This window comes from Vulpes lagopus, chromosome 24 (assembly GCF_018345385.1).
Source record: "Vulpes lagopus strain Blue_001 chromosome 24, ASM1834538v1, whole genome shotgun sequence".
Classification (NCBI taxonomy): domain Eukaryota; kingdom Metazoa; phylum Chordata; class Mammalia; order Carnivora; family Canidae; genus Vulpes; species Vulpes lagopus.
This window is the reverse complement of record NC_054847.1, coordinates 50,612,361-50,638,963: the sequence shown is the minus strand read 5'-3', so window position 1 is coordinate 50,638,963 and position 26,603 is coordinate 50,612,361. Positions and strand designations below refer to the sequence as shown.

General features: G+C 37.2%; 1 protein-coding gene across 2 annotated transcripts in view; it reads right to left on the bottom strand.

Moving 5' to 3' along the window:
* Positions 1 to 26,603, bottom strand: part of DOK6 (docking protein 6) — a 398,908-nt gene that overhangs the window by 91,874 nt on the left and 280,431 nt on the right. For both annotated transcript variants that reach the window (XM_041739589.1, XM_041739588.1), the window contains exon 7: positions 13,898 to 14,015. In XM_041739589.1, coding sequence (XP_041595523.1) covers positions 13,898 to 14,015 — 118 coding nt within the window. The remainder of the gene's footprint in view (positions 1 to 13,897; positions 14,016 to 26,603) is intronic.

Below are 26,603 nucleotides of genomic sequence, written 5' to 3'. Positions count from 1 at the left end.
ATTTATTTGGGCTTATGATTATTTTAGACACATTGTGATGTGTTTGTGATCTCACACATTTTTCATTCCTGTTCCATGGATGTTTAAGAGTGATATGCTTTCTCTGATTTTTGTTTTTGCTCAAGCTTGTTTTATGTTGTTCATTTTTCTATTTCTTCAGAAACTTTTTTCATATTATCTAACAATTTTTATCAAATGTGTTTTCTCCAGAATCTCATTATGACTGTCAAATTTTCAGTTTACTTTGTTTTTTAGATTGAGCCACATGAAATTACTATTATTTACAAGGATAGCCTCTAATAGTGGCAGTTCCAACTGGTTCAACCTCATCAACAACATGAAACTACTCTAGGGGAGTATTTTCACTCCTGAGCAACTAGATTCTTACAGAAATGCAATTCTTACTGAGGATGAGTTTATAATCAGATATTAAAATGTGCCCAGTGGAATGTTTCTTCAAGTCAGGGGCACCTGGCTGGCTCAGTGGTTGAGCATCTGCCTTTGGCTCAGGTTGTGATCCCAGGGTCCTGGAGTTGAGTCCCACATCGGGCACCTCATAGCCCCATAGAGAGCCTGCTTCTCCCTCTGCCTATGTCTCTGCCTCTCTCTGTGTCTGTCATGAATAAATTAATTTAAAAAATATTTTTTTTTTCAGAAAGACTCTGAGTCAGCAGTCATGATAACAGGATGAACATGGGTACTAGAGCAATTCCAAAGGGATTAAAGTATGAATCTACTAGAGACTGAAGAGACTTCTGGGGTACAAAATGTAAAAAAAAAATAACAGGAATTTAAATCAACAAGAAAGAACAAGCCATTGCCAAAGAATAGGAGATGCAATTCACAGAATTACACCATCTAGATTATTAAAAGCATCAATGAATGGTGGAGGTGCTAATGTAGACACAGCTGCAGAGTGAATCCAGATGAATCCAGAGTGAACTGTATGATGGAGGAAATCACTCAGATGCAGCACAAAGATATCATAGGGATGAAAAGTGTAGAATATTGTTAATTACACAGAACAGAACATGAATATCTAACATAAATTTAATAATAATTCCTAAAGGAGATGATAGAGCAAATGAGGATGAGACAATATTTAAATAAATAATGATAATTATCCAGAACAAATGAATGGCGGAATGGCAGGACTTGTCCAGTTGAAGAAATATATTACTTTCCAACAAGAAAATTAAAAGAAATTCAGAGTTTGAGGCATGAGGGTAAGATTGTCTGATTCCAAATGCAAGAAGAAATTTCTAAAAGTGGAGAGAAAAGACAGTTAACCTAGAAAGAACAGCTAGACTGACAGACTTCTCAGCAGTAATAAAACAGCATAGAAAGTGATGGGACGGAAGACTCTCCAGGTGGCTGAGAATTCCACAACTAGCTAAAATGTCATTCAGGAAATGAAGCCAGATGCAGTAAATGAAGCAAGAAAATAGTGAAACTATCCTCAAATGGCTAAGGACTCCATAACCAGCTGAAATATCATGCAAGAATAAAGATGAAATTAATTTGTCTTTGCAAAACATGGAGTTTGCTAAACATAAAATGCTCATGGAAGAAAACAAATAATGTATTGATTTAAAAAAAAGAATTTGAACTCAGAAATAAGGACTGAAGTACGGGGGCAAAGAAACAGTGAAACAAATGGGTAGATCTAATATCTAATTTCAATAATAATAGTATTAAAGATTATATTTGGAGTGCTTACAAAAGAAAAGAAATTAAAAAAATAGTGGTATGAGGCTCCTGGGTGGCTTGGCTGGTTAAGGTCTGACTCTTGATCTCAGCTCAGGTCTTGTTCTCAGGGCCATGAGTTCAAGCCCCACTGTGGGCTCCATGCTGGGCATGGAGCTTATTTAAACAAACAAACAAACAAACAAACAAACAAAAAACATAATAGTAGCATGAAATATGAAAGGAATTAAAAAGAGAAGTGGAGCTACATTTAGACTTTACATTTATTTTTGTTTTTGGTCAAGTATACCTACTAAAAGTTTAAGTTAACTACTAAGAGAATATACATAATTCCAAACAAGTAGATGAGAAGGAAAGTAAAAATAAATGTGTTTAAAAGAAACTAAAATAAGGAAGGGGAAAGAAGTAAATAGATAGTATTACAAACCAAAATAATAAAATGAGAGAGCAGAAAAGCATATGTAGAATCGAAAGAAAGATGACTGAATTTTCCTGTTATAAAAGAACACAAGCATACTTTAATTTGAGTTTTAAAAGTCCAGTTGTGATCATAACATATCTCTAGGGGCACAGAAATGCTGAAAGTAAGTGGAAGACAAGGCAAAACAGAGTCTGGATAAGGAGCTGCATTGTGTTGTATAATTATAAAAGAGAATGATCCAGCAGGATGGTGTCACACCCCAAACCCTTGATGAAACATTCCTTTGGGCAATTTTGAGATTACACACATATAAAACTAGAATGGTCAGGTTGAGCCAATAACTGTCATTGTAGATCACCATGGGATCCTTCATCATCTAGTCCTGCTTACTCACCTTGGCCCATGGGTGCCTTTCTCCCTGGGCTCTACTCACTCTGGATGTACCTGTCTTCCTTCTGGTTTACCAGACTTGCTTCTGCCTGATATTGTTGTCTACGCCTACAATTTCTCTTTCAAAATTTTGCAGGCTATCTGCATTTGACATTTGAGCCTGAATTCAAATATCACTTCTTAAAGGACATTTAGTGGCTAATTCCTTTTCTTTGTCATGATTCTGATAGACCTTCCTCATAAGGCTCATGAATGTCTGAATTTAACCTGCATTATTTTCCTTACTTGGTTATTATTGGTGTATGCTTTCATGTGAATATGTCTTATCTCTCCTCTTCATCTTTGTGTCCCCAACCACAGGGAAATAGCATAGAAATGCAATTTGATGCATAATCGTTGAATCAATGAACAAATTAATATGTCTGCTAGATGGGCTGAGCACTTGTATTTCTTATGAGACTGAATGTGGATGAGGGATGGAAACCACATCTGTATTGTTCTCTGTAAATGAGATATATCCCCTAAGCCTAGGCACAGTATGGCAAATGTTGATTGAAAAAATAAATATATAAATTCCACTTCTGGAAATATTCTTGTAATCAAAAATTATATGCAAATGTGTTTACTGTGGCATTTTTAGTAGAAAGCATACAATGTACATACCGAACAAGAGAGCAATAGTTAAATAAATTAGGATTTTGCAGTAGAATATTATATGGTCCTTAAATGTCACATAATTAGACTTTGTTCTCAAGATAATATATGACTTAAAAATATAACAAATGACTTCACATAAAGTATGATCTTAATTTTATAAATATATATGAATTTCATTTAATTTCTAGTTTTATCTATATTGCTATACTTATATTCTAAAAGGTGAACAATAGATGTAGAATTAGTGGTGATTTTTAACTTTTCATCCATGTATTTCTTCATGTCTTGAGTTTTTTCTAATGAGGATGTGTTCATTTTGCAATAAAAATTTTTGAATATTAATTTCAGTTAAATTTCAAGTATTCATTACTTGGAACTTGGGCAGATTTTCAGAAGTAATTAAAAGAAAGTCACATTTCAATGGAAGACACAAAATTTGCTTATTTAAGGGGAATGAAGCTTGATTAAGAAGACCTTTACACTTTTGTGATGGAAACCACATGAACTAACAACATAACATGGCCTTTCTGCACATCAGCATTAATGCCTGGAGAAAAGAGAAGGAAATATTCAGGAGAGAGGAGAGTGCATGAACTAAAAGGGATCTATTACTTGGAAAGTGATTTTAAAATCTCCAAAATAAGACATTTCTAAAGAAATTGGAATCGAGGGAGGCACATTTGAACTTGCTGTAAAACTTAGTTAAAAAGCTTGAAAAGTAATAATGAAAAGTAATGGCAACTCTCAGGAGTTAAACAAACTAATTTACATATACAATGTGCTTTAAATTGTTCCACAAAAGAAGCAAAGCTGTTATATGAAAATTTTAAAAGCAGTGCCCCAGCCATATAGAACCTGACTTTGAACACAGTGGATTTTCCACAAATGGCTTCGATGGCTTCCATCTGGGTCGTCTCATTTAAAGCACATTTGAGAATAGATGTTGCCTCCTTTTCAGAGGAATAAATCTTGTAAACCTTGATTATGGTTCAGAGAGAATGTAACTGGGCAGAAGGGTAGAGTTTTCAAATGTTATATTCCATCTTGCCTTCAATCCTGTTACCCTAGGGCAGTTATAGAACTTTCCTATCCTGGTGGCAGTCTAGCTAGAAAAATAAGATGGTGTGGGTTGAAATTACTACTTGTGGCCCTTAGGCAAGTTATTTTTTGCATTTCAGATTCATTCTTTGTAAGATGGGACAATATTAGTACCTACTTCAGACAGTTGTTGGGAAGGTCATCTATCACGACATGGTATGAAGTGCTCAATAAATAAGTTGACAATGATACTGCCTTTCCTCCAGCTATAAAAACTGCATCCATAACAATCTACCTTGTCAAGAGTGTGTGGTTTATACAAGGTTATATTTGTTAAATTATGCAGCATAATATGTTGTTGGTGGCAGACTGCCACGATATAAAATATCCCTCTCCGTCCTATAAAGAATTTTCAAACATGTTACACTTCTCCACTTGTGCTTCAGACCATGCACTTCTCTGCTGACCCCAGTGAAGTGGTCTACCCCTGCCCCTTTGTCGGATGGGGGATAGCGTGTGATTAAACACAGGTAGGTGCCTGTGAATTACTCAGCTCGGATGAGATCTCTGATTTTGGACTCAGAGTGTCTCACTCACTGACTTAAGCAGGATAGAGTCAATGCCGAGACTGGGAAATCACTAGTAGATTATGCACGAATGGCATATCGTGATTTTCATTTGTACACATTTCAGTTGATTTGATGTGTCCCTAAAGAAGTTGTAACATGAATATAGAGACATGCTGGAAAATAAAACAGATCATACTTTGGGATTTCCTTCATCTGTTTGGAAAAAATGTAAGGTTTGTGTGTGTGTGTATGTGTGTGTGTGCACATTTAAGAACAATACTAACTTTTACACTATCGAGAACCTAGACAACCTCAAAGTATTTACAAATTAGGGATCCCTGGGTGGTGCAGCAGTTTAGGGCCTGCCTTTGGCCCAGGGCGCGATCCTGGGGACCCGGGATCGAGTCCCACGTCGGGCTCCCGGTGCATGGAGCCTGCTTCTCCCTCTTCCTGTGTCTCTGCCTCTCTCTCTCTCTCTTTCTATGTGACTATCATAAATAAATAAAAATTTTAAAAAAAGTATTTACAAATTAATTAATATTACAAATTATTCTCAAAGCAAAGTTTCTACTAATCAGGATGATGCTGATTAGAGTTACAGATACAAGCACAGGGTGTTCTGAGCCAACATCTTTTCTGAACACAGATGGAATTCTATAGCGGGTGTGATAGGGCCCCAGACAATGGCTATCCCTCAACTGTATACCAGAGAAACAACTTCCCCAGCTCATCTGGAGGAATGGCATTTTCTGATGAATGAAACATTAAGAACAATTTCTGTCACAGAGTTGTGCTGTCAGTAAGAAATTTGGTTTTTGTTGTAAAGTCGTATATATACCTTTTATCTTTGAGCATATCTGTTAAGGACATGTCACTTAATGTTTGGCAATGAACTTCTCCTTCTTGTATTATGAATTTGAACAAAAATAAAATGAAGGTTCTAAAATTCTTACCAGACCACTATAGTATAGCAATGGTAACCAAAAATTGTTAAGAATACTCCCAAACTATACTATTCTTCCTGTGTTAAATATAGGCATTAACACATATGCACATGGTTTCAATTTTTAATATGAATTTCTCTTATATAAGCTTATATAACCATGCTCTTAGTTTTTAAATATTGGATGTTTAAAGTTTGTAGCAGCAAACCTTCAATCCACATCTATTATTTGTAGGGCAGTAGGATAAGTCTTAGAACTTCATTGAAGGTCACGTGCAGGATTAAATCTACATTAACTCGGCAATCTATCCTCTAGCAAGTACCACGTCAATTATGCTGATCCCTGAGGTTACTTATCTTTTCTTATCCTCCAATCATTATTAAGTCTCAAGATGCTGCATTCTCTGTTTGGCAGACAAAGGACAATAAAAGAAAAAAAAAAACAGAGAAAATCCAATTATTAAGCCAATGACCAGGGATAGGGTCCATTTAGTTGTAGGGGCAGAGATAGAGCTGAGGTTAAAATAAAAACAACAAGAAACAGAGGTCGGGGAAAATTTAATTGAACATTTTTCCCCTGTAGATTCTTTTATGTATTTTACATTTTGTGATGTGTAGCCTAATATGTACAATATATAGTGAGACAACGATGAGCCTTATGATTCTGTGTGTGTATGTGTGTGTGAATATGTATATCTGGGTTTATGTGTACATGTGTGCACATGGACATACATACATGACAAAGAGAGCCAAGCTTCAGTCATGGGTGTATTAACCTTTCCCTGAATTAATATTATGTACTAGGTTTATTTCCTAGGGAATAAAATGGAATATGTATTTTTCCCAGAATAGTTTGATTAATATTGAACTTAATATGTTTACCTACTATATTTAAAAAAACTGGCTGGGGGGAAGCTTGAGGGAAAAAAAAATCAAGTATAGAGACTAGGTTTCAGGTTTACTTCAAATTTCAATTTCATGTTTGAATTAAAGAGAGTGAAGCAATTTATTTTAATAGGACCGTTGGCAGATGATGCTAATCCTATATAGCATCTGGCAAGTCATTCTTGAATCCTTTACTTTAATCTATGTTTATCGACTACTTTTACATATCTGGTAAACAGTGATTAAATGGCCAACTTGTTAAATTTCACACTGTGCGCTGCCTTTAGACTCTGTGTTGTGCTATGTCAGGAGAACCTAATTAACAATCTAAATCTTGCCTTTCACCTTTAGTCCAGCAGTAGAATGCATCCTGAGAGAGAGTAAATTGAGGAGTAACTGGCTCAAGCAAAACTAGGCTCCCTTAGTGGAGGAAGGAAGAGATTTCTCAGAAGGGCTCCTCCCCAGTCAGGGTGGGCTGATCAACAAGGATAGATCTTGGGTGAGTGGGGTGGAGTGAGGGCACCTCCTCTGCACTGAGCTCAAAAAAGTCCTTCCAGGATTTTGCAATTCTTTGGCCTGAAAAACAGGCTCTAATTTCCCTTGGCCTTCCGGGACTGGGCCTCATCAGGCCTAAGAGAAGGGGTGCATCTGTCTGAGACGCAAATGTCTTGTTTAAACTCACTGATGTGAGGAAAACAAATAACTGAAGACTTAAGCCTGACATTTTTTTTTTAAATCTTGCATTAAAATCTTAAGGTTAGGTTTAGAGTTTGATTTAGTTTTTCTGGAACTGTGAAAACTAGAAGCTTAAGGCTAGACTTCTAGAAAGTCTTAAGAACGAGACAAAAGTCCTCATGTACAGTAGAAACTGTAATATTTTAAAATAAATACTAGAATAAACTGGAATAGGATGCACACTTCCCTTTGTCAGAGAAAGAAACTTCTTGGAAATTTAATTTACTTCAATATGTTGACAATGGTTAATAACTGGTGAATGTCTATACCTAATGTGGGTGATCTCATTGAAGTGCCATGATCAGTACTATTATCCTCATTGTAGACATGATGAAAATGAGGTTTAGACAGATGAAGGAAATTGCCCAAAGTCACACAACTCAGCAGTGGGCAAGTTGATATTCAAACTCAGGTTTATTTAACTCCCAAACCCAATATTTTAACCTACCGACGGTGCTTCTTCACAATGACGGAACCCCAAATTTGGCTAAGCCCTGAGGATAAATATCTTTTGAAGTTGCTCCCTCAGAAACAAATGGAAGAAGAGGGTTTATAAGCAAACACACTGATATGTTAAAGTTATGCAAAAACGTCTGGAAGGAGTGATTATTGATGCCTGGCGTGTGAAGAACATGTCACAGTGAGAACATTCGGAGTATTTTTATGATGTCTATTTTGAGGAGCAATCAATTCACTTATCTCTAAAAACTGAAATCCAGGGAGGCATTTTTGCCTTTGGCTTACCCTTCCAAGGTGAGGACATGTAGTAACTGTTCATAAAGAAGGTTTACTAGAAAGCATTGCTCCTGGCGAATGGCTCATGTTTTGGGGGTTGCTGCCACACTGCCGCCAGCGGGCTGGGACCTCACAGAGGACGTGCAGGGCATTTGGCTCTTACCCCTTGCTGTGACCGACTCACCTGCCAGTGTAGACATCAGACATGGAACCTGTGCAGCTTCCTTTTTACCGTTGGTGCAATTTTCTTTTCTCTTTCCTTTTTTGTTTGTTTGTTTGTTTGTTTCCCTCATGTGCTATACAAGGCTTTTATTAACTTTGCAATTCGGAAAACATCACACAAGGAAAATGTAAGCAGAAGGTCTTGATGGAAATGATTTACAAGCAGTGTGAACTTGCCACTGAGTGGGCAGGGAAGGACAGAGGGTCAGAGTTGAGCGAAGAGCCAGTGAATCCTCTGATTTACTTCCCTGCTCGGTGTCAGAATTCTATTTACTGTTTTCCGAAGGTTATCTCTAATTCTAATTGCCTGTTTGCATCCTGTCCTTCTGAGAAATTGGAGCCACCGATGCCCTTTCGGTGAGCGTGAAAGGCCTTCCGTGTAATCAGGTGCAGCGCTGCGCCGAGTCGGGTCTGCAGCTTAATTACAGACGCAGAGAGGGCAGAGGGACGCAGACGATTCAGAGCTGGCAGGCGAATATTAATCCGTGTTAATGAAAGCACAACTCCAAAAGTTACCACTTTTACAAGTGGCATCCCGGCCCATCTCCTTGATCCAAACGGTGAGGTTGTTCAAGCTGCTTACAAATGAGTCAAAGTATATCCCATATAACTTCGTGTAAATATAAGTGATGAAGCGTGTCAGGGAGAATTTAAAGACGGCACACGGTCCCAAGGCCCCCTCGCTCGGGGACCATTTACAGCCCACCTACTTGTCCCCTCCACCTTGACATCAGTGTAGCTCGTGGAAGAATTTGTCCAGAGGGAAAGCAGCAGGTGGAGAGAGAAGAAATGAGGCCACCAGGTTATGGGGGTGGAGCCACAACATCTCATAGGCCTCCTGTGCTAGCAGCAGTAGCAAGTGTCTGCGACTCCAAGCGATCCAGAGTGAGAGGCAGACGAGCCAAAGGGTGAAGGGGAAGGGGGTGCCCAGGATGGGCTGCATGCGGGACCCCATGTGATGACTCCTTCTGCAGCAGGAGTGAGGAATTTCCTCAGGGAGGAGATGTGGTCACACGGTGTCCCCTCCGTATATCTTCTCTAACGCATTCATAAATTCATTTTTGCATTCAACAGAGACTCAGGGAGCACCTGCAATGAGCCTGGGACCCTCAGTGGTTTTTACTAGACTGATCCATCATTTTCAATAAATGCTTTGCTATCTTCACAAATCCCGATTTAAAGACCCTGCTACACAATCTGTCACATAAATACAGGAACGGTGACAACAAGTCAAGGGGATGACCTTTCAAAGGGAGAAGACCTCTATCCTCCTTATGGGGTTTCATTTCTTTCTATTTCCTTTTTCTTTTTCTCCCCCACTCCGTCTCACCTTTTTAATCTTTTTGAGTGTTCCTTGTGCTCTCACCACATCTGCTGAAGGCCTTAGAGCCCAAATTGCACTTCTAGCAATATTAAACAAGTGGCATTTCCTTTTGAGTCAAGAGTTCAAAATCATATCTCCTTCCCTTGAAGTGTATGGTTTCCCCAAGTCTACAGAAAGCATCTCTACAACATATTGTGGACCAAACATTTTCCATAAATACATAAGTCACAAAATTAATCATCCTTATTATCTGGCAAAAATTGGGAAGAGGAAAAGTGTTTACTTACACCTGCAAGAAGTGATGTGATGCAACCGCTAAGAAGCCATCAGGAGTAGGGATTTTACAGAGAAACTGCCTAAATCCTTAGCTAACTTGTACCTGACCTGCTAAAGCCAATTATTATTATTTTTTTTTGTCAATCTTTTGACTCCAGAGAGCTGGGGTACCACAGAGGAACCATAAAAACTTATACTTTCAGAGCACCCTTCTGGGAGTAGCATGGAGAGATATTGCACTTCTTTTCCAACCATTAAAGTGAACGCAGGATGTCAGTATTGATACGTTCGTCTTTTAGAGAGTATCTTGCTTCTAGAGTTATAGAATGGATGACAGAAATGAATCCAATAAAACTGAACAAGTACAGTTTTGTGGGTGACAGGCAATCGAAGTTATAGGTATGTCTTAATGTAGAATAGATTTGTTTTCACACCATGAATATTTTTTTCAGTTCTAGTACATGTGCTGTTTATTAATGAATCCCAATCTATCAAGCTTTAGATATACAGTTTTTCCCCCTTTACCTTATGAATGAAAGCTTGCTGAATGTAATTCATATTGATCTCAGCTTCAGAGTTAGAATGTAGAAAATATGATGAAAAATTCTAAGGATACATTTCTATTCTTCAGTGTTACCTGCAGTTTACTTGACGATGTAACACCTACCATCACCCAATGTTTCCTTTGACTTGGGAAAAATCACACTATATTCTCCTCTTTGTGAAGAAGTGATGCCCCTTCAAGGCATCTAAGGAAGTGGGATGCAAAACAGCTACACTTTAAAATGTGGTTCATTGAAAAAAAATGTAGGTGTGTATGAAGAAGGGGTGCTAAGGTTCCTATTTTCTTTCTTTCTTTCTTTCTTTCTTTCTTTCTTTCTTTCTTTCTTTCTTTCTTTCTTTCTTTCTTTCTTTCTTTCTTTCTTCTTCTTTTTTTTCTATTTTTATTTCCTGTTTTGGTAGTTTTATCCTGCCCGGATTTCTGTGTAGACTACACACCAATAAAAACAAAACAAAACAAAAAACAAAAAGACAAACTATAGTCAAAAGACTCTTATCCTCTGCTACCTTGACTGCCTCAACACAACAAAAGGAGAGGAAAATATATCAGCTTTGTCGAAGCATCACTAACAAGTTTACATCTGTCTCTTATCTATTATATATTATCTACTTACCTGTAATCTAGCTATCCATCTGGATGGTTATATCTCTCTATATATGATATAACCATAAAATGAGGGGTATGTAAAATGGTAAAACATATTGCTCTAGGAAGCATATGATACAAAAATAAAGCCACAGTGTAGTAAAATGTAATTTAGATAAAAAGCCTTCCATATTTATTGGACTTGCAGTACTTACTTTAGTTGACGCGTATTTCTTTGTTACACAGAAACAACAAACAACCAAGGGAGAATGTGTTTTTGAGACTAGACAGGCAAACTGCTCATCATAATTGATAAAGCATTTGAACCCTCACCTTTACTGGAAATTATTATCAGTGCGATAGATTCTAGAGTGTTCTAATCAGTTGATTCTATTGAATTGTAAGTCAACTCTGCCCTCCTGCAAGTCTTCATTAATATTTTGAGGAATTTAAATGTGCCCTGGCATTCTTCTGTTGGATGCGTACAAAATTATTTCTGATGCTATATACCAGCCTAATTGTCCACTGTCCCTTCAGAGAAAAGTTCCCCACACACTACCATGATAACAACAATCCTTCATTTGCTGGAATTATAACCAAGCTCCTGTCAAAACCCAAAGTTACTACTACATTTGTTCCAATCTTTTCCAACTTATTTGTATTATCATCTCACTTTCTTTATATATATATATATATATATATATTTGTATATATATATATGTATATATATTTTTTTAATTCAAGTTCAGTTTGCCAACATATGGTATAACACCCAGTGCTCATCCCGTCAAGTGCCCTGCCCTCCTCAGTGCCTGTCACCCAGTCACCCCATCCCCTCTCCTGCCTCCCTTTTCACTACCCTTTGTTCATTTCCCAGTCAGGAGTCTCTCATGTTTTGTCACCCTCTCTAATTTTTTCCACTTTCTTTTTGCTTAGAAATTTGCTCATTTGTGTTTTCTCATGAAAATGTTCCATGGTTTTATTTTTACTTTATTAAACATCAATATCATTAAAAACAAGACAATAGGCTCAATATGGAGTCACTTAGACTAAGCCTCATAACGCCTACCTGAGACTTAGGACAGTTTTAGCTCTTCTAGAAATAGTATCTTAAAAGCCAGTGGGGGAACTAACTGGTCGGTACTAGTGAGGTAATCTGTCATTGACATCCCCTCAAGGAAAGTGACCCTGCTACACCCAATCCATTCTTGGCCAGTATAACTTCCTTATCCCTGCTCCCTTTGCCTATAAAAGTCTTTCATTATATATAGCTCCTCAGACTTCCTTTCTCTCTGCAGGCTGGCATGCTGTCCATTCATGAATCATTGAATAAAGCCAACATGGTATGTACAATTTACTCAGTTTAATTTTGGTTTTTAACAATAATTTCATATATAGGTTTATGTTGAAATAAAAATAGCCTTACATTAAAAGCATATTTTCTAATGAAATCTAATCACAGGAACAAACAAGATTAATTTCCTAAGATCATGACTCAGGCAGTTTCAGTGTGTGGTTGCTGACATTCATGGTGGGAAGGGAAAGAGGAAAATATGGGTTTCTTCTTTCTGGTCCACAAAATTGTCAAGGGTTCCCTCAATCCTCTACTCCTTATCCTATTAAAGATTTTCTCATGCAAAGAAATAATGCAAAAAAGATAACAACTACCATAAGAGGTTTCATTTAAGATATAAAATGCAAGTGTCATCACCAAACGACTAAAATTGTTCCGACTCCTTTTCCTGTCAGAATGTATCTTTAATCACTAATTCCCACTGACCAAATCCATCAGTCTGGGTTTGAAATCCTGGCGAGCAAATACTGCCTTAAAAATACATCATTTCAGTTTCCTTATCACCAAAACATTTTGTTGTTGTTGAAACACTTAGTGCCGTTAATATGAGCAACAGTTAAAGTGTGAATGGAAAAACATTCTGCATTCTAATGGAATGGAAAACATTCTAACTGTGCCAAAGGTCATATTGGCCATTCCTTCAACAGATACTGACTGGGTGCCTATTACATTCAAATCTTCTATGCTTAAAAAAAAAATCTGTGTTGGATGAATTTTTTCAGCTGTGCTTTGTTAGCTTTATTTTTCTAAATTCCCATTTCCCTCAGTCTTGGGCGACTGTTAGTCAAATATTCGCTTGCAGCTGAGTATTTTATCTGAAGGATAAGATTATTCATTCTAAGACAATAGGGAGAGAATAGGAGGAAAAAAAATGCTAAAGCTAAGTTTTTGTGCTGTTCTTGATCAAATACTTGCTATCTACAAATCTGATTCATCGGGTAAACCATTCCCATTTTAGTTAATTAAACACTCATTATCAGGAAAAACACAGAAGCAAAGTATTCACACTTGTCCTCTGCCTGGCACCCTCCAGAATTATTTCTGTGTCAAAGCTTTGGCTAAACCTTAAGACTTCTGTGAGTACATTTATGTAGCATTTTATTACACAGCCCGAAATCAGCCTCCTGAACTGATAGTCAATCCTATTAAGAAAAGAAGGATGCTAAGAAAGACTCCTTTGTAAAATGGCATGAAACACGTTACCCCAATATCTGCTGCTTTTGTCTCCTGATGATATGTCTTGTATAATGTTCTAGTCAAGTTCCTGTGCCAAATAGGGCCCTTAGCCCTCAGTGACTTTCGGAATAATTTCTACCATGAGTCTATGAAATGAGAGCTTTAGAAAAGCCACTGTAAATCTCAGAGCTCCCACTGTGGCCAGTGACAGCTGATAAATGAAAATGTAGGAAAAGCAAGCAAAGCAATTTGCATGACTCCTGGCCCACCTGTAGGAGGCTAATGGAGGTGCTGCTTGATTATTTTCAAGTTACTTGCCTTGCAAACTGTAGATTTCTCCAACACTGTTCTGACGAGTGATGTGATGCCAGTATGCGCTACGAGGAAGAGATATCGATTTGGATAACGTCATTGGCTCAGTCAAGCTTGTCTGAAGCTAAAAGAAAAAAAGGAAACGTGTCAGGCTTTATGCAAAACATTACACTGGTATTTGTTCTTTCAGAAGTTGAGGGTTGAATGTGGGGGAACCTATGATAGAATCTGTTACAGATGCCCGCCTCATCTGCTAAGGTTAACTTTTTTTAAAAAAAGGAAAATCATGACTCCAAACATATGGAATGAACACTTGTAGACAATTTAATATCATTCGTTAATTTAGAAAGAACAAAAAGGTGGTACAACTGATGCCAAGGAGAATTCAAAGGGCATACGGCCAATCAGGAATGCTGGCAAGTAGCCAGAACAATAACCAGTTGTACCCCATCAGACAAGCTTATTAGTATTTCTATGCACAAGAATTATTTGCATTACTATCAGCTTTCTGCAATTTATTGAATTATAAAATAACTCAGATTGGAGATGCAAGCCCTTTCAGAAACAAATACTCCCAAATGGCCCCCAACACTGGATCCCATTAATCCCTTTCACCCATTTCAGTGTCTTACAATTTTTCTGGACATCTCCTCCCACCCTCACCCAATGGATCTTTTCTTGAGTGGACCTTCTCCTGGCTCCTGCAAAAGGATCTTTTAGCTATTAAACACGTGTTTTCCCTGAGAAGCTCTGTGATGAAAGTGTGCCAGATGTTCTTACTTGAAACATTAATTTTAAGGTTAGCTGCAGAGATCACACAATGTCGCTCAGGTGCTCAAGCATATGATTAGTTCAAGGAGAACAATACCTCACACTGCATTTTCGAGAGAGAAATGTATTTTTATTGATTCACACCAGGTTTTTAAAAACATCCGGAAGGAGTTTTACTTGGTCTAAGCACACATTTCTCTGATGCAATCTGAGCAAATGTTCACTTTCTGACAGGCCATGGGCAATCCTCTAATCAATGAAAGCTCACATTTCCTCCTCTTTTAATCCCTGACTCTTGGCAGAAGTGGGAGCCATGAGGATCATGTCTGTCAAGTCTAACCTTAGAGACCCGTCTGCTCCCTGTGATGTGCCCTTTCCCCCTGCACTGTCCCGCCTCCCACACTTGCCATACTCTGCGTTGTGTTAACACCCTTCATGGAAGATGCTGTCAGGTAAGCACCTGATATGTTGGAACAGGCCCGCTGGAGCCATAGGAAGCTAAGATGTTTTTACATTTTAATGGAACGATGAAGCCAAAGGGTGGGAACATATTTATTTGCTTTCACATTATTAGCAGGGAGACATTTCCAGATCTGCTATGTCTTGCCACAAAAGTGCCCTACTCAGTGAATTTAAAAGTCTGGTCCTGTTGAAGGTATTTTTTCAGAAGATTCCACCAAGTAGCAAACATTGTAAACTAATTTTTATATTTTTTTCAAAATTAGATATATTTCAAATTTTTCCTTCTTGTTGTGAAAATAGATGTATTAACCATACCTACATCCCATGGTTGGTAGGTAGGAGGCCTGGGGGAGAAGCCGACTTTCTAGGTTATAATAGGGCAGTGCTTTCCAGAATCCTTGGGGTGTTTGTTAACCATACACACTTCTGGTTTTAGCCCAGACCTAACAGTTGGGAGAATCTCTGTGGGTGGGGCTCTGTCTGCTAAAAGTGTCTGGTACACACTATTTATCCACGACTGTGAGGGACAGGGGTAAGGCTCATTTTACAAAATTATCACTGGGACAAGAGGGCTTTCACCTTGAAAGTCAATTTCTCAGGTGAGGCATAAGCTGAGTTCAATGCACAACGTCTTTAGTTAGCATGAGCAATGCCTATTAATAAATATTAATTAACCATAAATCAAATCTCGTTTGAACCATACTTCTGTCTACCCTTTATTTTTTCCTAATACATTGCTATTTATTAGCATACAGTGAGTCTTTGGTGGTTAATTCTTCTTCCCCAAATTACTTTTCCTTCTATTTTTTTTTTTTAATTCTGGGAAACACATTTCTTCCCAAATGGTCGGTCTTAAGCATCATGGAAACACGTAGACATATTTTTTTTCTGGAAATAAATAAGTTGGAAATTTCTGCCCTAAAAAAATTCACCTGAATTGCCCTCTATTGTTTCTTGGCCTCGTGTCCATATGTCTTGGTCTTCAAGGATTTCAGATTACAGGATCCCATTAACCTTCTATGTCTTCCTTTGTGTCTTTAGTTCCCTTTTATTCTACTTCAATACTTAATTCGGAAAAATGAAGTGTCTATATTTGAAAACATGTCTAAAATCTCCCCACCTCTGTCCATGGTACAAATCTTGTCCACCCACACCTCAGATGTTTAAATCTTCCTCTACACATCACAGAATCCATTCCTCAGTCATTGTTCAAAACCAGGTATTGAGTATGCTCACGGACATGCTCATCAAGCCATTCTGCTTTGTGCCTTTCAATAAAGTTGTGTCACTGGTAGTGCCAAATATGCATTACTTTTGTGGAGCACTGAAGATAGCTGCATTCAGACACAGGGTGTCTGGGCTCCCTCCTAAATCTGTGGTGACTGATGACTGCTTTGAGGAATCATGCAATGTAGACATGACATTATGTCTGTTTTGGCCATGTCTCTCATGACCTCTAAGGGTGATTCTCTTTCCCTCCACTGTCCTGAGTTACTGAGGCCGCCATGGCTGGAGGAAGCCCAAGCTTACTGTGTGCATGGGTCATGTAATTTGAGATTTGAACTCTTCTTAGAGAGCCCAGCACTTCTCATTGTATGGATGGAAAATCACAACCCCCCAAATTCAGGGATTTGCTCAAGATAAAATGCCAACTGTAGAACCACTAATATAAATCAGTTCTCTTGATTTCTGAGTTCACTGCTCTTTGGACTTTTGGATGAGAGCCTTTTCCTGCTTTTACCAAGATAATTATCCAGGTTACCTTATTACCTTTTGCAATTTTCCTTTGCTGTTTTGAGACTCTGCTTCCACCTGTGATAAACACTAATGCTAATTTGTGTTCCTCTGTATAAATTCATCTGTATATTAAAAAAAATCCCTGCTAACCAATTAATTTTACTTTTCCTCTGTATCTCCCCAATCATTGATTAGACAATTTAAAGTCCTATTAGCACTAAAGACACAAATCTCAATAACTGGGAGAGTTATTGGGAGAGGAAGAAGTTAGCATTGATATATTAGCATTTTATGAGCCATTCTTACGTGCCTGGCAATGTGCAAACTGGTTTCATATGTTGTTCCATTCGATATCCATATAAATTATCAATAATTATGCCATCTGAACTTTACAGACAAGGAAAATGAGACCCAGAGGGATAATATAATTTGTTCACAGTGACATTGTGAGTGATGTCTCGGAGGCACTAAAGACTATGATGTTTAAGACAAGGAAAAATTCTATCCCTACCTTTCAAGGTCTTCTAGCAGGACTAAGAATTACATTTACCCAGGACAGATTCACAGGGAAAAATCCCCAAAGTTTTATTATGTGTGTATGGAGGTCCAGTAATGAAATTGAGGCCCAAGGAAATGATGAAGGCAGGATGTTTTTGTACTTTTAGACAAATAGACAATAAATCTATGGGGAACTGCCATGACAAAGAAAACTGAACTTTGGGAGTTTCAGTTAATAAGGATCTCAAAATAGAATTTGGGCTATGGTAATAAATTAGTAAAACGTAACAAGAAGTGCCAACACAGCCTTCTCAGCTCTGAATTCCTTGTCTCTGGTGATAAGAATGTCTCACTTTCTCCTGGAACAGAGAGAGTGGCTTTCATGGGGGAGATTTATTTCCTGCTTTCAGAGGGACAGAGAGGGGACTGAGTGTCCTTCTTGCACATGGTGTTTTTTAAATTGCTTTAATTCAAAATAACCAATATGCCAAAGTGGCACATTTTGGGGCAGCCTGCTCTTGGTCCCTACCTTGTCATTTCCTCCTCATCACAGCTAACTGTAAAATAAACTACTGGACCTCTCTTCTTCAGGGAGCAGATAAGAGGAGAATTGTACCAACTGGGTCAGTTCCTTTGGGCCAAGGCAGGAACGCACATGATTCTCCCCTCTGTTGAGAGGAGAACACACAGTAGGGGTGGCCCAGCCCTGGAGTTGTCACACATGCATGGCTAGGCATCAGCACAACTGTTAGCAAACACCAACTCTATCATTGCTTTGTCATTTGACCTCAGGCAATGTCCTTACTTTTTTTTTTAAGAATCATTTTTTCCTTATCTCTGAATTGGAATTAATATAATCCACCTTAAGTGTTGTTATAAATATTTCATAAGATGATGCTTTTACAGTGAAGAGCACTATGTTTGTCCCATCTGAAATGCTCGGTAGAAACTGCTGGCTTACTGTTGCCACATGGGACAGGCGGCTCACACCAGAGGTATCTATGCATACATGTGGTCAAGACCTGGAAATGTGTCCAAACCGAGCTATGGAAGAAATGGCAATGAAGGCGGTCACATTATTAGATCTAAGTCTAAGAGCTTAATAGAAGTACAAAACCCAGGGGCGCCTGGATGGCTCAGTGGTTGAGCATCTGCCTTCAGCTCAGGGCATGATCCCAGGGTACTGGGATCAAGTCCCACATCAGTTTTCCTGCAGGGAGCCTGCTTCTCCCTCTGCCTGTGTCTCTGCCTCTCTGTGTGTCTCTCATGAATAAATAAAATCTTAAAAAAATAGAAGTATATAAAATCCAATAAATATGAATATGAGGGATAGATTGTCAGTATGGGCAGGTGGGACAGGTAGGACACAGGTGGGAGACTAGTGAGCAATGCTCGTAGCAGGGTGTGTGTGTGTGTGTGTGTGTGTGTGTGTGTGTGTGTGTTTAGACACACAAATAACATAAGCCAGGAAAGGACAGTCTCAGCTTTTTTGGTACAACAAAGAGTTAGGATATGTGAGTGGATATGTCAACATGTTTGCTATTGCGTCTGAAATAAGAGGAACGGGGGAGATGGGGAATATGCCATAGAGAAGCACTGAAAAATACAAGTGGTCAGGGTACATGCTAAGGTAACATGTGACATGTACGTTAGAGGTAAAAAAAAAAAAGTCATGTTGCTTAATAAGGAAATGGTGAATACAAATGCAGTCCCCATTGAGAACATTGAGTTTATTTGTTCTTGGAAAAAAGCTCATGAAACTTGAAAACTATATAGAAATAGAAACTCCAGAGACCTTCAGGCAGCCAAGCTCGGCACTGTTTGGATTTATTCAAACAGTCCTCTGAAGTTGAAGGTTTACAGGCAATTGGGTTTTCACAGACTTGACTTAATTTTCAATAGGGGACAACTCACACTTAATCTTCCATTTTATTCAAGATAAATGAAAAGGAATTAGAAGACACCTTGGTGAGTTGGTACAAACACAGCATCATTTATAGAATCATTTAATGGAAGTTGTTGGATGTCATTTAGAATTGGACTTCGCAGAGTATTATTCTCTTTATACTTGAACCAAAATGGAGGTTATTCTTATATGTTTTCAAGCATGTATTGGCCACAATAGTTTCATGGAGGGTAAAAAAAGCTGAGCTGTAGAATAACATCAGAAATTATTACAAACATATGCATAAATATTTCGAATGCCATTCTTACCTGTAATCTGTAATGCCTTTAAGAATATGTATATTCTTTCCTCCTCTATCAATCATCTATCTATTGTTTGTAAGCAGATGCATTCACAGAGCTACTCTCTGAATATAGGAAACATGATGAATACATACTGAAACATTCAGTTTCACAGATATTGTAAATAAAATGTTCATTGTCTTTTGAGTTTGAAATGTGTAAATACCTAGGGGCTGTATTAAAGTTTATATAATTAATTTCCAATATCTGCACATCATGAGAGCTGGGATGAACTTTTAACAGTGGCTATAAAATTTAATCCACTTAAAAACAAAGCTAAATTTTATTCTTTGGCCACTCATTTTATGACTTAGCTAATAACTGGGCTTTTACCAAAGACTGGCTGGTACTCTGACACTGAGCAGATATTACTATTGCTCTTTCTTTTCCGCCTTTAATAAAAGGTAACTAAGGCATAGCAGAGGTAAGTGCCTTGCACAAGGTCATACGGTTCTTTCTTTTTCTAGAGTCTACCTGGTTTAGCCACTATGGTGCAGTGCTTCAACTAATACATATGCATTCACTGAATACATTCCAGAAATTGACAATTCTTATTTTGCTCATGTTTTTTGAAAGTAAGCTTAATTAATTCCCTATGTGATTCTCACAATTTTATAGTGGGTTTGCCCACTGCTGGCCTACATTTTTCTTTGATTTTACAGCATTGTTCCAAAGAGAAGATAGCCTGATTCTTTGGGTTGTATGTGTAAATGCCATAATTATATGTTTGTATGCTGAATTATCTTGATTGACCTTTGAAACTTATTGTTTTTCTTTAAGGAAATCATTCTCATAAATGCCATGAGCAGATTGTATGCCCACGAATAAATAAGACCATCATATTAAAAAAAGAGAGAAAATCATTTGTAGAGAGTTTACTCATTATTCTTTGATTCTAGTAATACAAATAAAAGAACAAAATTGTATTTTTTCACAGAAAATTGTACTCTTTTATGTCAGGCATTTTTTTTTTAAATTTTTTTTTGTATTTATTTATGATAGTCACAGAGAGAGAGGCAGAGACACAGGCGGAGGGAGAAGCAGGCTCCATGCACCGGGAGCCCGACGTGGGATTCGATTCCGGGTCTCCAAGATCGCGCCCTGGGCCAAAGGCAGGCGCCAAACCGCTGCGCCACCCAGGGATCCCTATGTCAGGCATTTTTCTTATACATTATCAACTCTAATCAAGTTGATTAAATATAAAAAATATATTAAATGCATTTTCTTTTTTTAAAAAAAGATTTTATCTATTTGAGAGAGTGAGTGAATGAGAGAGAGAGAGAAAGAGCACAAGCTGGCAAAGGGAGAGAACCAGACTCCCTGCTGAGCAGGGAGCCCGGCGCAGGGCTCAATCCTAGGACCTTGGGATCATGACCTGAGCCGAAGGCAGATGCTTAACTTAGGCACCCCTAAAATGCATTTTCTTAAGTGACATCCAGAGGATATACAACAAATTTTGAGAAAAAAGAATATGATATAAATAAAATTTGCACTATTATATTGTGTTACAGTACCACTTGCTACAAAAATTGCACATTGACCTCTCCCCATTTCCATCTCATTTGTGCATTTATGCAGAAATCAGTATTTTTTCTTCATGTCTGTATGTTTGTTTAGAGACTACATTTCTTTTTATTGTTCTGGACCAGTAAGTAAATGGATTAATTAGGATCACAGGTCCACTTTAGTTATCAACTATAATAATTTGTTCTAATTGGGCTTGTGTTGGCTCATTACAATCAGTGTCTACCAATCAGTAAAAGAAAATTTCACAAATATGCAAATGGCATTTCCCAGCAGGGAACCAACCGACCATTGTCAGTAGTAATGAAGGTTCTTGTCTTATGATTAATAATTGATAATATTGAGCAACAGAATCATGAATAGAACTTTGAAGAATGAATTTATTAGCAGATATTCCTATATATTAGATATTACACATCACTTGCAATCACAAATCACACATATAAACCTTTCTTAGAATTTCTTAAGGTTCTATATGTATATACCTAGAAAAGAAATTGCAAAAAGTGTTAAAATTTTTCTGTGTACTATTCATCATGGTATTATGAGTCCATATTTTTCAGATTTTCAGTGTAGGAAAACTAGTTATAATTTTTTTTTTTTTGTAGCAGATAGAGACTCCTGTAAAATGTGGGTACGAAGAGTGACTGCACTACAAAGGGAGCCAAACTGCCTAGGAGAGAGCCCATTCTGGAAGGCTATCTCATTTCTTCACCAAATTATAAATAAGCCCATGGTACTCATGGTCTCAAAAGATAAATGTACATGACATGAATTGAATGATATTATTTGGCTATACTTGGGACTAACAATTGAGTGTCTTTACAATACTTCCTAAAAGAAGTATTGTGGTATTTTTTAAGATGCCATCAGTTGAAAGACAAAACACTGTTTTATGTAGCACTACAAAAGAATACAGCTATCGATTAAACTGTAACTCATATTCGACTTGAGAGATATTAAAATGTGAAAAAAAAGAATCGATGGGATGTAATAATATTTCCCTATTCATGGAACTATTTAGACACACCCACACACAAAAATCGTTTCAAGGGTTTACTTGGGTAAGTTCTGCAATAAACCATAACTCCAGGAGGGTAAATTCCCTTAATTTCTCATCGCTATTTGAATTTGTTTTCCACAAAGCCAGCTTCATTCTTTCTGTCTTCTGTACTCTTCTCACTTTGCCTTTCCTTGAGACATTTTCATCATTGTAAGATGACACCATCACACAGTTTCCATCAAAGACGCTAAAACCACCCCTTTGAGCTTGTTCTTATGGGTAGTGTAAGACAATGCTGCTTCTTCAGAAATTTCTTTTCATCTGACATTATAAAAGGAAATAAGAGAATTTGTTTTTTAAACTCCTATTGTTCAAAAGGTTTATTATTCTTGGAACAGTGTGGTTTTTTAGTTAAGTGTCTGAGGTTAACTTGCTTTTATTCCATATACTGCTAGTAACAAGAGCATGTAAAATGACAGGTAATAGAGAATGAAAACACTCTTATTTTCTAAGCAAGAAGTTTTACATGAAACTCTGTTATTCTTTTTTTTCCATCCACCAGACCTAACCATAGAATTGATGGCCTTGGACAGCAGTGCATGTGGGCAGCCCTGCTGGTGGTGTTCAGGGTGTTAGAGCCATCTTGCTGGTATTTTAATAACACTGATGCTATTTGTCCTTAAACTACACAGAATTCTTCTGGTGACCAGGTGGCAAAAAATTACTGGAAATAGGAGTATACCAAATCCTGTTTTTAAAAAGATACACTGTAATTCTTATTATGGGAGGCTCTCCATATGCATACGAGCTTTTAAATTACTTGCAATGTTATAATAAGGTTCAAAGTTACTAATGACCATGCCCCTTTTCTTTCACTTGCTTATTTTTAATAAAATATCAGGAAAATTCATTAAAAAATTAATTTGTGTCTTCTCAGTTGCTTCTTACCTGAGGACATTTTATTACATATGTAAAGCTTACAAACCTAAAAACCAAATTTAGAAAAGGACTCCTTTTCATATTTGTGAGTGTGTAACAGATCCATGAAAATCAAATTATTTCAGGGCATGTGAGGCCTTGTTATCTCCGATAATTCCAGCCTCACCAGGCAGAAGCACAAGGGACATTTGTGATGTGGTTTCTGATGAATGGCTTCGATCACAAAGACAAGAAAAATATCCTTGATAATGTTGCAGATGTGTGCCAGAGGACCTATAAATGCTTTTAGTAATAGCATTAAAAGAACTCCAATGGTTCTAAGAACAAGAATGCTCTGGAAACAAATTCTAGAGGGGCCACTTGCTTACATATCCAGCTTTAATCATCTCTTCAATGACTGGAATCTTAGTGAATCTCTTAGAAATAGTTCTAGTTCAAAATTTAACACGGTGGCTGAAATCTCCCACACTCCCCCAAAGCCAAAACTGTCTTCTGAAATAAGATTCTTTATGGAGGTTTAAGGAACTTCCAATAAGCTGGTGATTTAAGAAATCAGTCAGGGTCTGTTGTCATAACCATAGAACGAGCCCAAGTGGTGTTTTCAGTAATGCTCACCCAAATTTTGTGATGGCATCATCTTACCAATCTGATTAAGGCATGGAGAATGTTTGATATTTCAAGGAGTAAAAGCAAAGATGAATTACTAGATCCCACAAACTTCTTAGTCACTTGAGAAAAAGAACTTTCTTGCTCTTTTCTTGTATTCTATACACCACCAGGCAGCACACTCAGTAGAGTAAGCAGTTTACAAGCCTGTGAATGGTTAATCAATGGCTAAGCTCTACTTCAAAACTTCTTGAGTGGGTTAATAGTAATTAACTATTTTGTTATCTTTCTTAGTGAGGGAAATAAAATATTTTTTAATAGTCTTACCGATTTAATGATTCTTGTTATCCAGTACTTTACAGTGCAAATGTACTATTTTATCCAAAATGTGGTGAACTTTTTCTAGACATCAAACTCTTCAAACAAGAAGAGAAATATTGCCTAACTTAGATGATGGAGATATATCAAAGTATGCTTATTCTTGTGCCCTCCTCCCCCTAAGAAGGAAGGTAATTAAAAGGGCAAATCAAGGTTTTAATCACACATGCGATGTTCAAAGATTATACTGAATTCTCTGTTGCAGTTCAGAAATGGTTGTTGAGATATTATTTCTCATTCAGATTTGTTTATCTGCAAGAAAGTGATACTGTTAAATCATTTCTCTTTAAAAAGATGAAAGTAAATGCTTCAGGAGCCTGAACAACAATGTTTGGGGCATGTATTGCTTATATAGTTTGTTACTGATTTGATCTTGTAATGTTATAAATGTAAATATAATAAAAACATGTACATATTTTCTATGTGCTCAATAATAATCTCACATGGCCCATTTTTTAAAACTGGAAAGCTAGGGGAAGATGAGCAGTGTCATCTTCTTATTTTGTAGGATATACATAATAAATAAAATGCATCATTTTTATGTCTGAGGTCTGGGGGTAGCTTTCTGACTCCCAGGTTATACTTTTGCCTAGTTTATAGCACAGGCCTTCATTTTATTTAAATAAGCAAATAAAGAGTTAGATAGTGCCTAAGTACTGTTTTCATAGTTGTTGGAACTTTATCTTTCAAAGAGATTTGTGCATGCAGAGGCAGTTTCTTAAAAGAAAAAGTAAAAATCATGTCTGAGAGACCTGGGGGATCTTTACTGAAGGTTCCAGAATTTGAGGAATCTGGGCAGTTGTCAAGTTGTGGTAGCATGCCCTCTGAAAAACATCAGCTTGGCTTACTCTGAAGAATGCGCTAGATATGAAATAATCTTATTAGTATTAACCTTCAGAGAAAAGCATAGTTGTGTAATTGTGTTTGAAATTAAACCAAATGCTCCATTTGCATGTATTCACCAAACTGATGGAGCCTCTGATTTTGTAATTTTTTAGAAACATTTGGTTTCTTTGGTGAGCCTGCTATCTAAACACCTGCCCCACTTTTCCGTCTCTGAGCACTCAGATCCATGGGGCACCCACTATCTCCCCCCAGCTGTAGACTGCCTGAGATCTTAGTCAATGGACTGCTGGTCTCTAACCCCTAACAGCAATTGTTTGGCTCTGCTCTGGGGACAGGCTTCTCAGCCTCACAGTACATTATCATGTTTACCACACAAGGCAGCATCAATAGCAAATGTGAATTAAATTTTGTTTTGCAAATTTTTTGGCACAAGATTGTTAGACATACTTGAAAGGGATTGAAAGATATTATTTCACTACAGTTGGGAATAACAATTTAGTGTCTTCACAAACATTGTAGGTCCTATAATTATTCAAAATCACTCCTACAGATGGATCGCTATCATAATAATGAACCTTTTCATGGTACTTGCCATGTGCCAGGTCTGTTCACAGTACTTTACAGATTTTAATGCACAAATACCTCATAACAACCAAATAAGTAGGACAATTATATCCTCATTTTACAGATAAAGGAAAATGAGACATTTAGAAGGTAATAACCCAAGATGCCCAAGATGATACAGCCAGTAAGTGGTGGAATTGGGATGTGAACCCAGGACACACCCTAAGTGCTCTCCTTTATAGTAGACAATATGGTTTTGTCAAAGAGCTCTTGGAATTGACTTCAAGACAATACAATTCAATGACTGTATTGCTGAGCATTTTGTCTGTTCAGAACAACTACAAGTAAAGCTACAACTGTTAAGTGTAGTTAACTAATAGCAAGTGACATCACGACTGTTAATTTTGGTTGCAGACATCAGGAGATTCTGAAATCATTTGAAGTTATATTTTCTCACTGATTTAAGCCCCTGGAAACATTTCATATTAATTAGATAATTGTTACAATGGGTGATATTTAACCAAAATCTTTCTAAAAGACTGTTATGCCAACGTCTTATTAATGCTTCTTCAATTAACCACACAATCATATTAATAATCCTAAAGCCACTCATTCATCCCTATGAAAGGCCAAACATCCCATATAAAGCCTGGCTTTCACTTGTCACACTTAGGCATTAGGAAAGCTCTTTAAAGCACTTCCCAAGTAGATGAAAATGTATATGTAGTATTCACAAAACTAGAAATATGTTAAGAATAACATATGATCATTTGTTAAATTACTTTTTGTTTTCTTAAAAGATAATTTTGTGTCAAAATATTGTGTAATGGATAATTTTAAAAATGAAAACAAATATAATACTACGTATAGAACTCTGTAGTCTTTAAACTAGAACAGAATTGTGTCATCCAGTGAGTTGCCCACTTATTTCCCAAAACTCCACCTGTCCCTTCATAATATGAAATCTAACACATCTCTATAAATCTTGAAGGATGGTCACCTCTTAAGATTATGGCCAATAATCATTCCATTATTTGCTTTTCAAAGAAGTTAGTAGTAGAGCTTATAATTTTTTCTCAGCTACTTGTAAAAATTGACTATTTCAGATTCTTTACTGAATTATTTCTTAGCTTGACC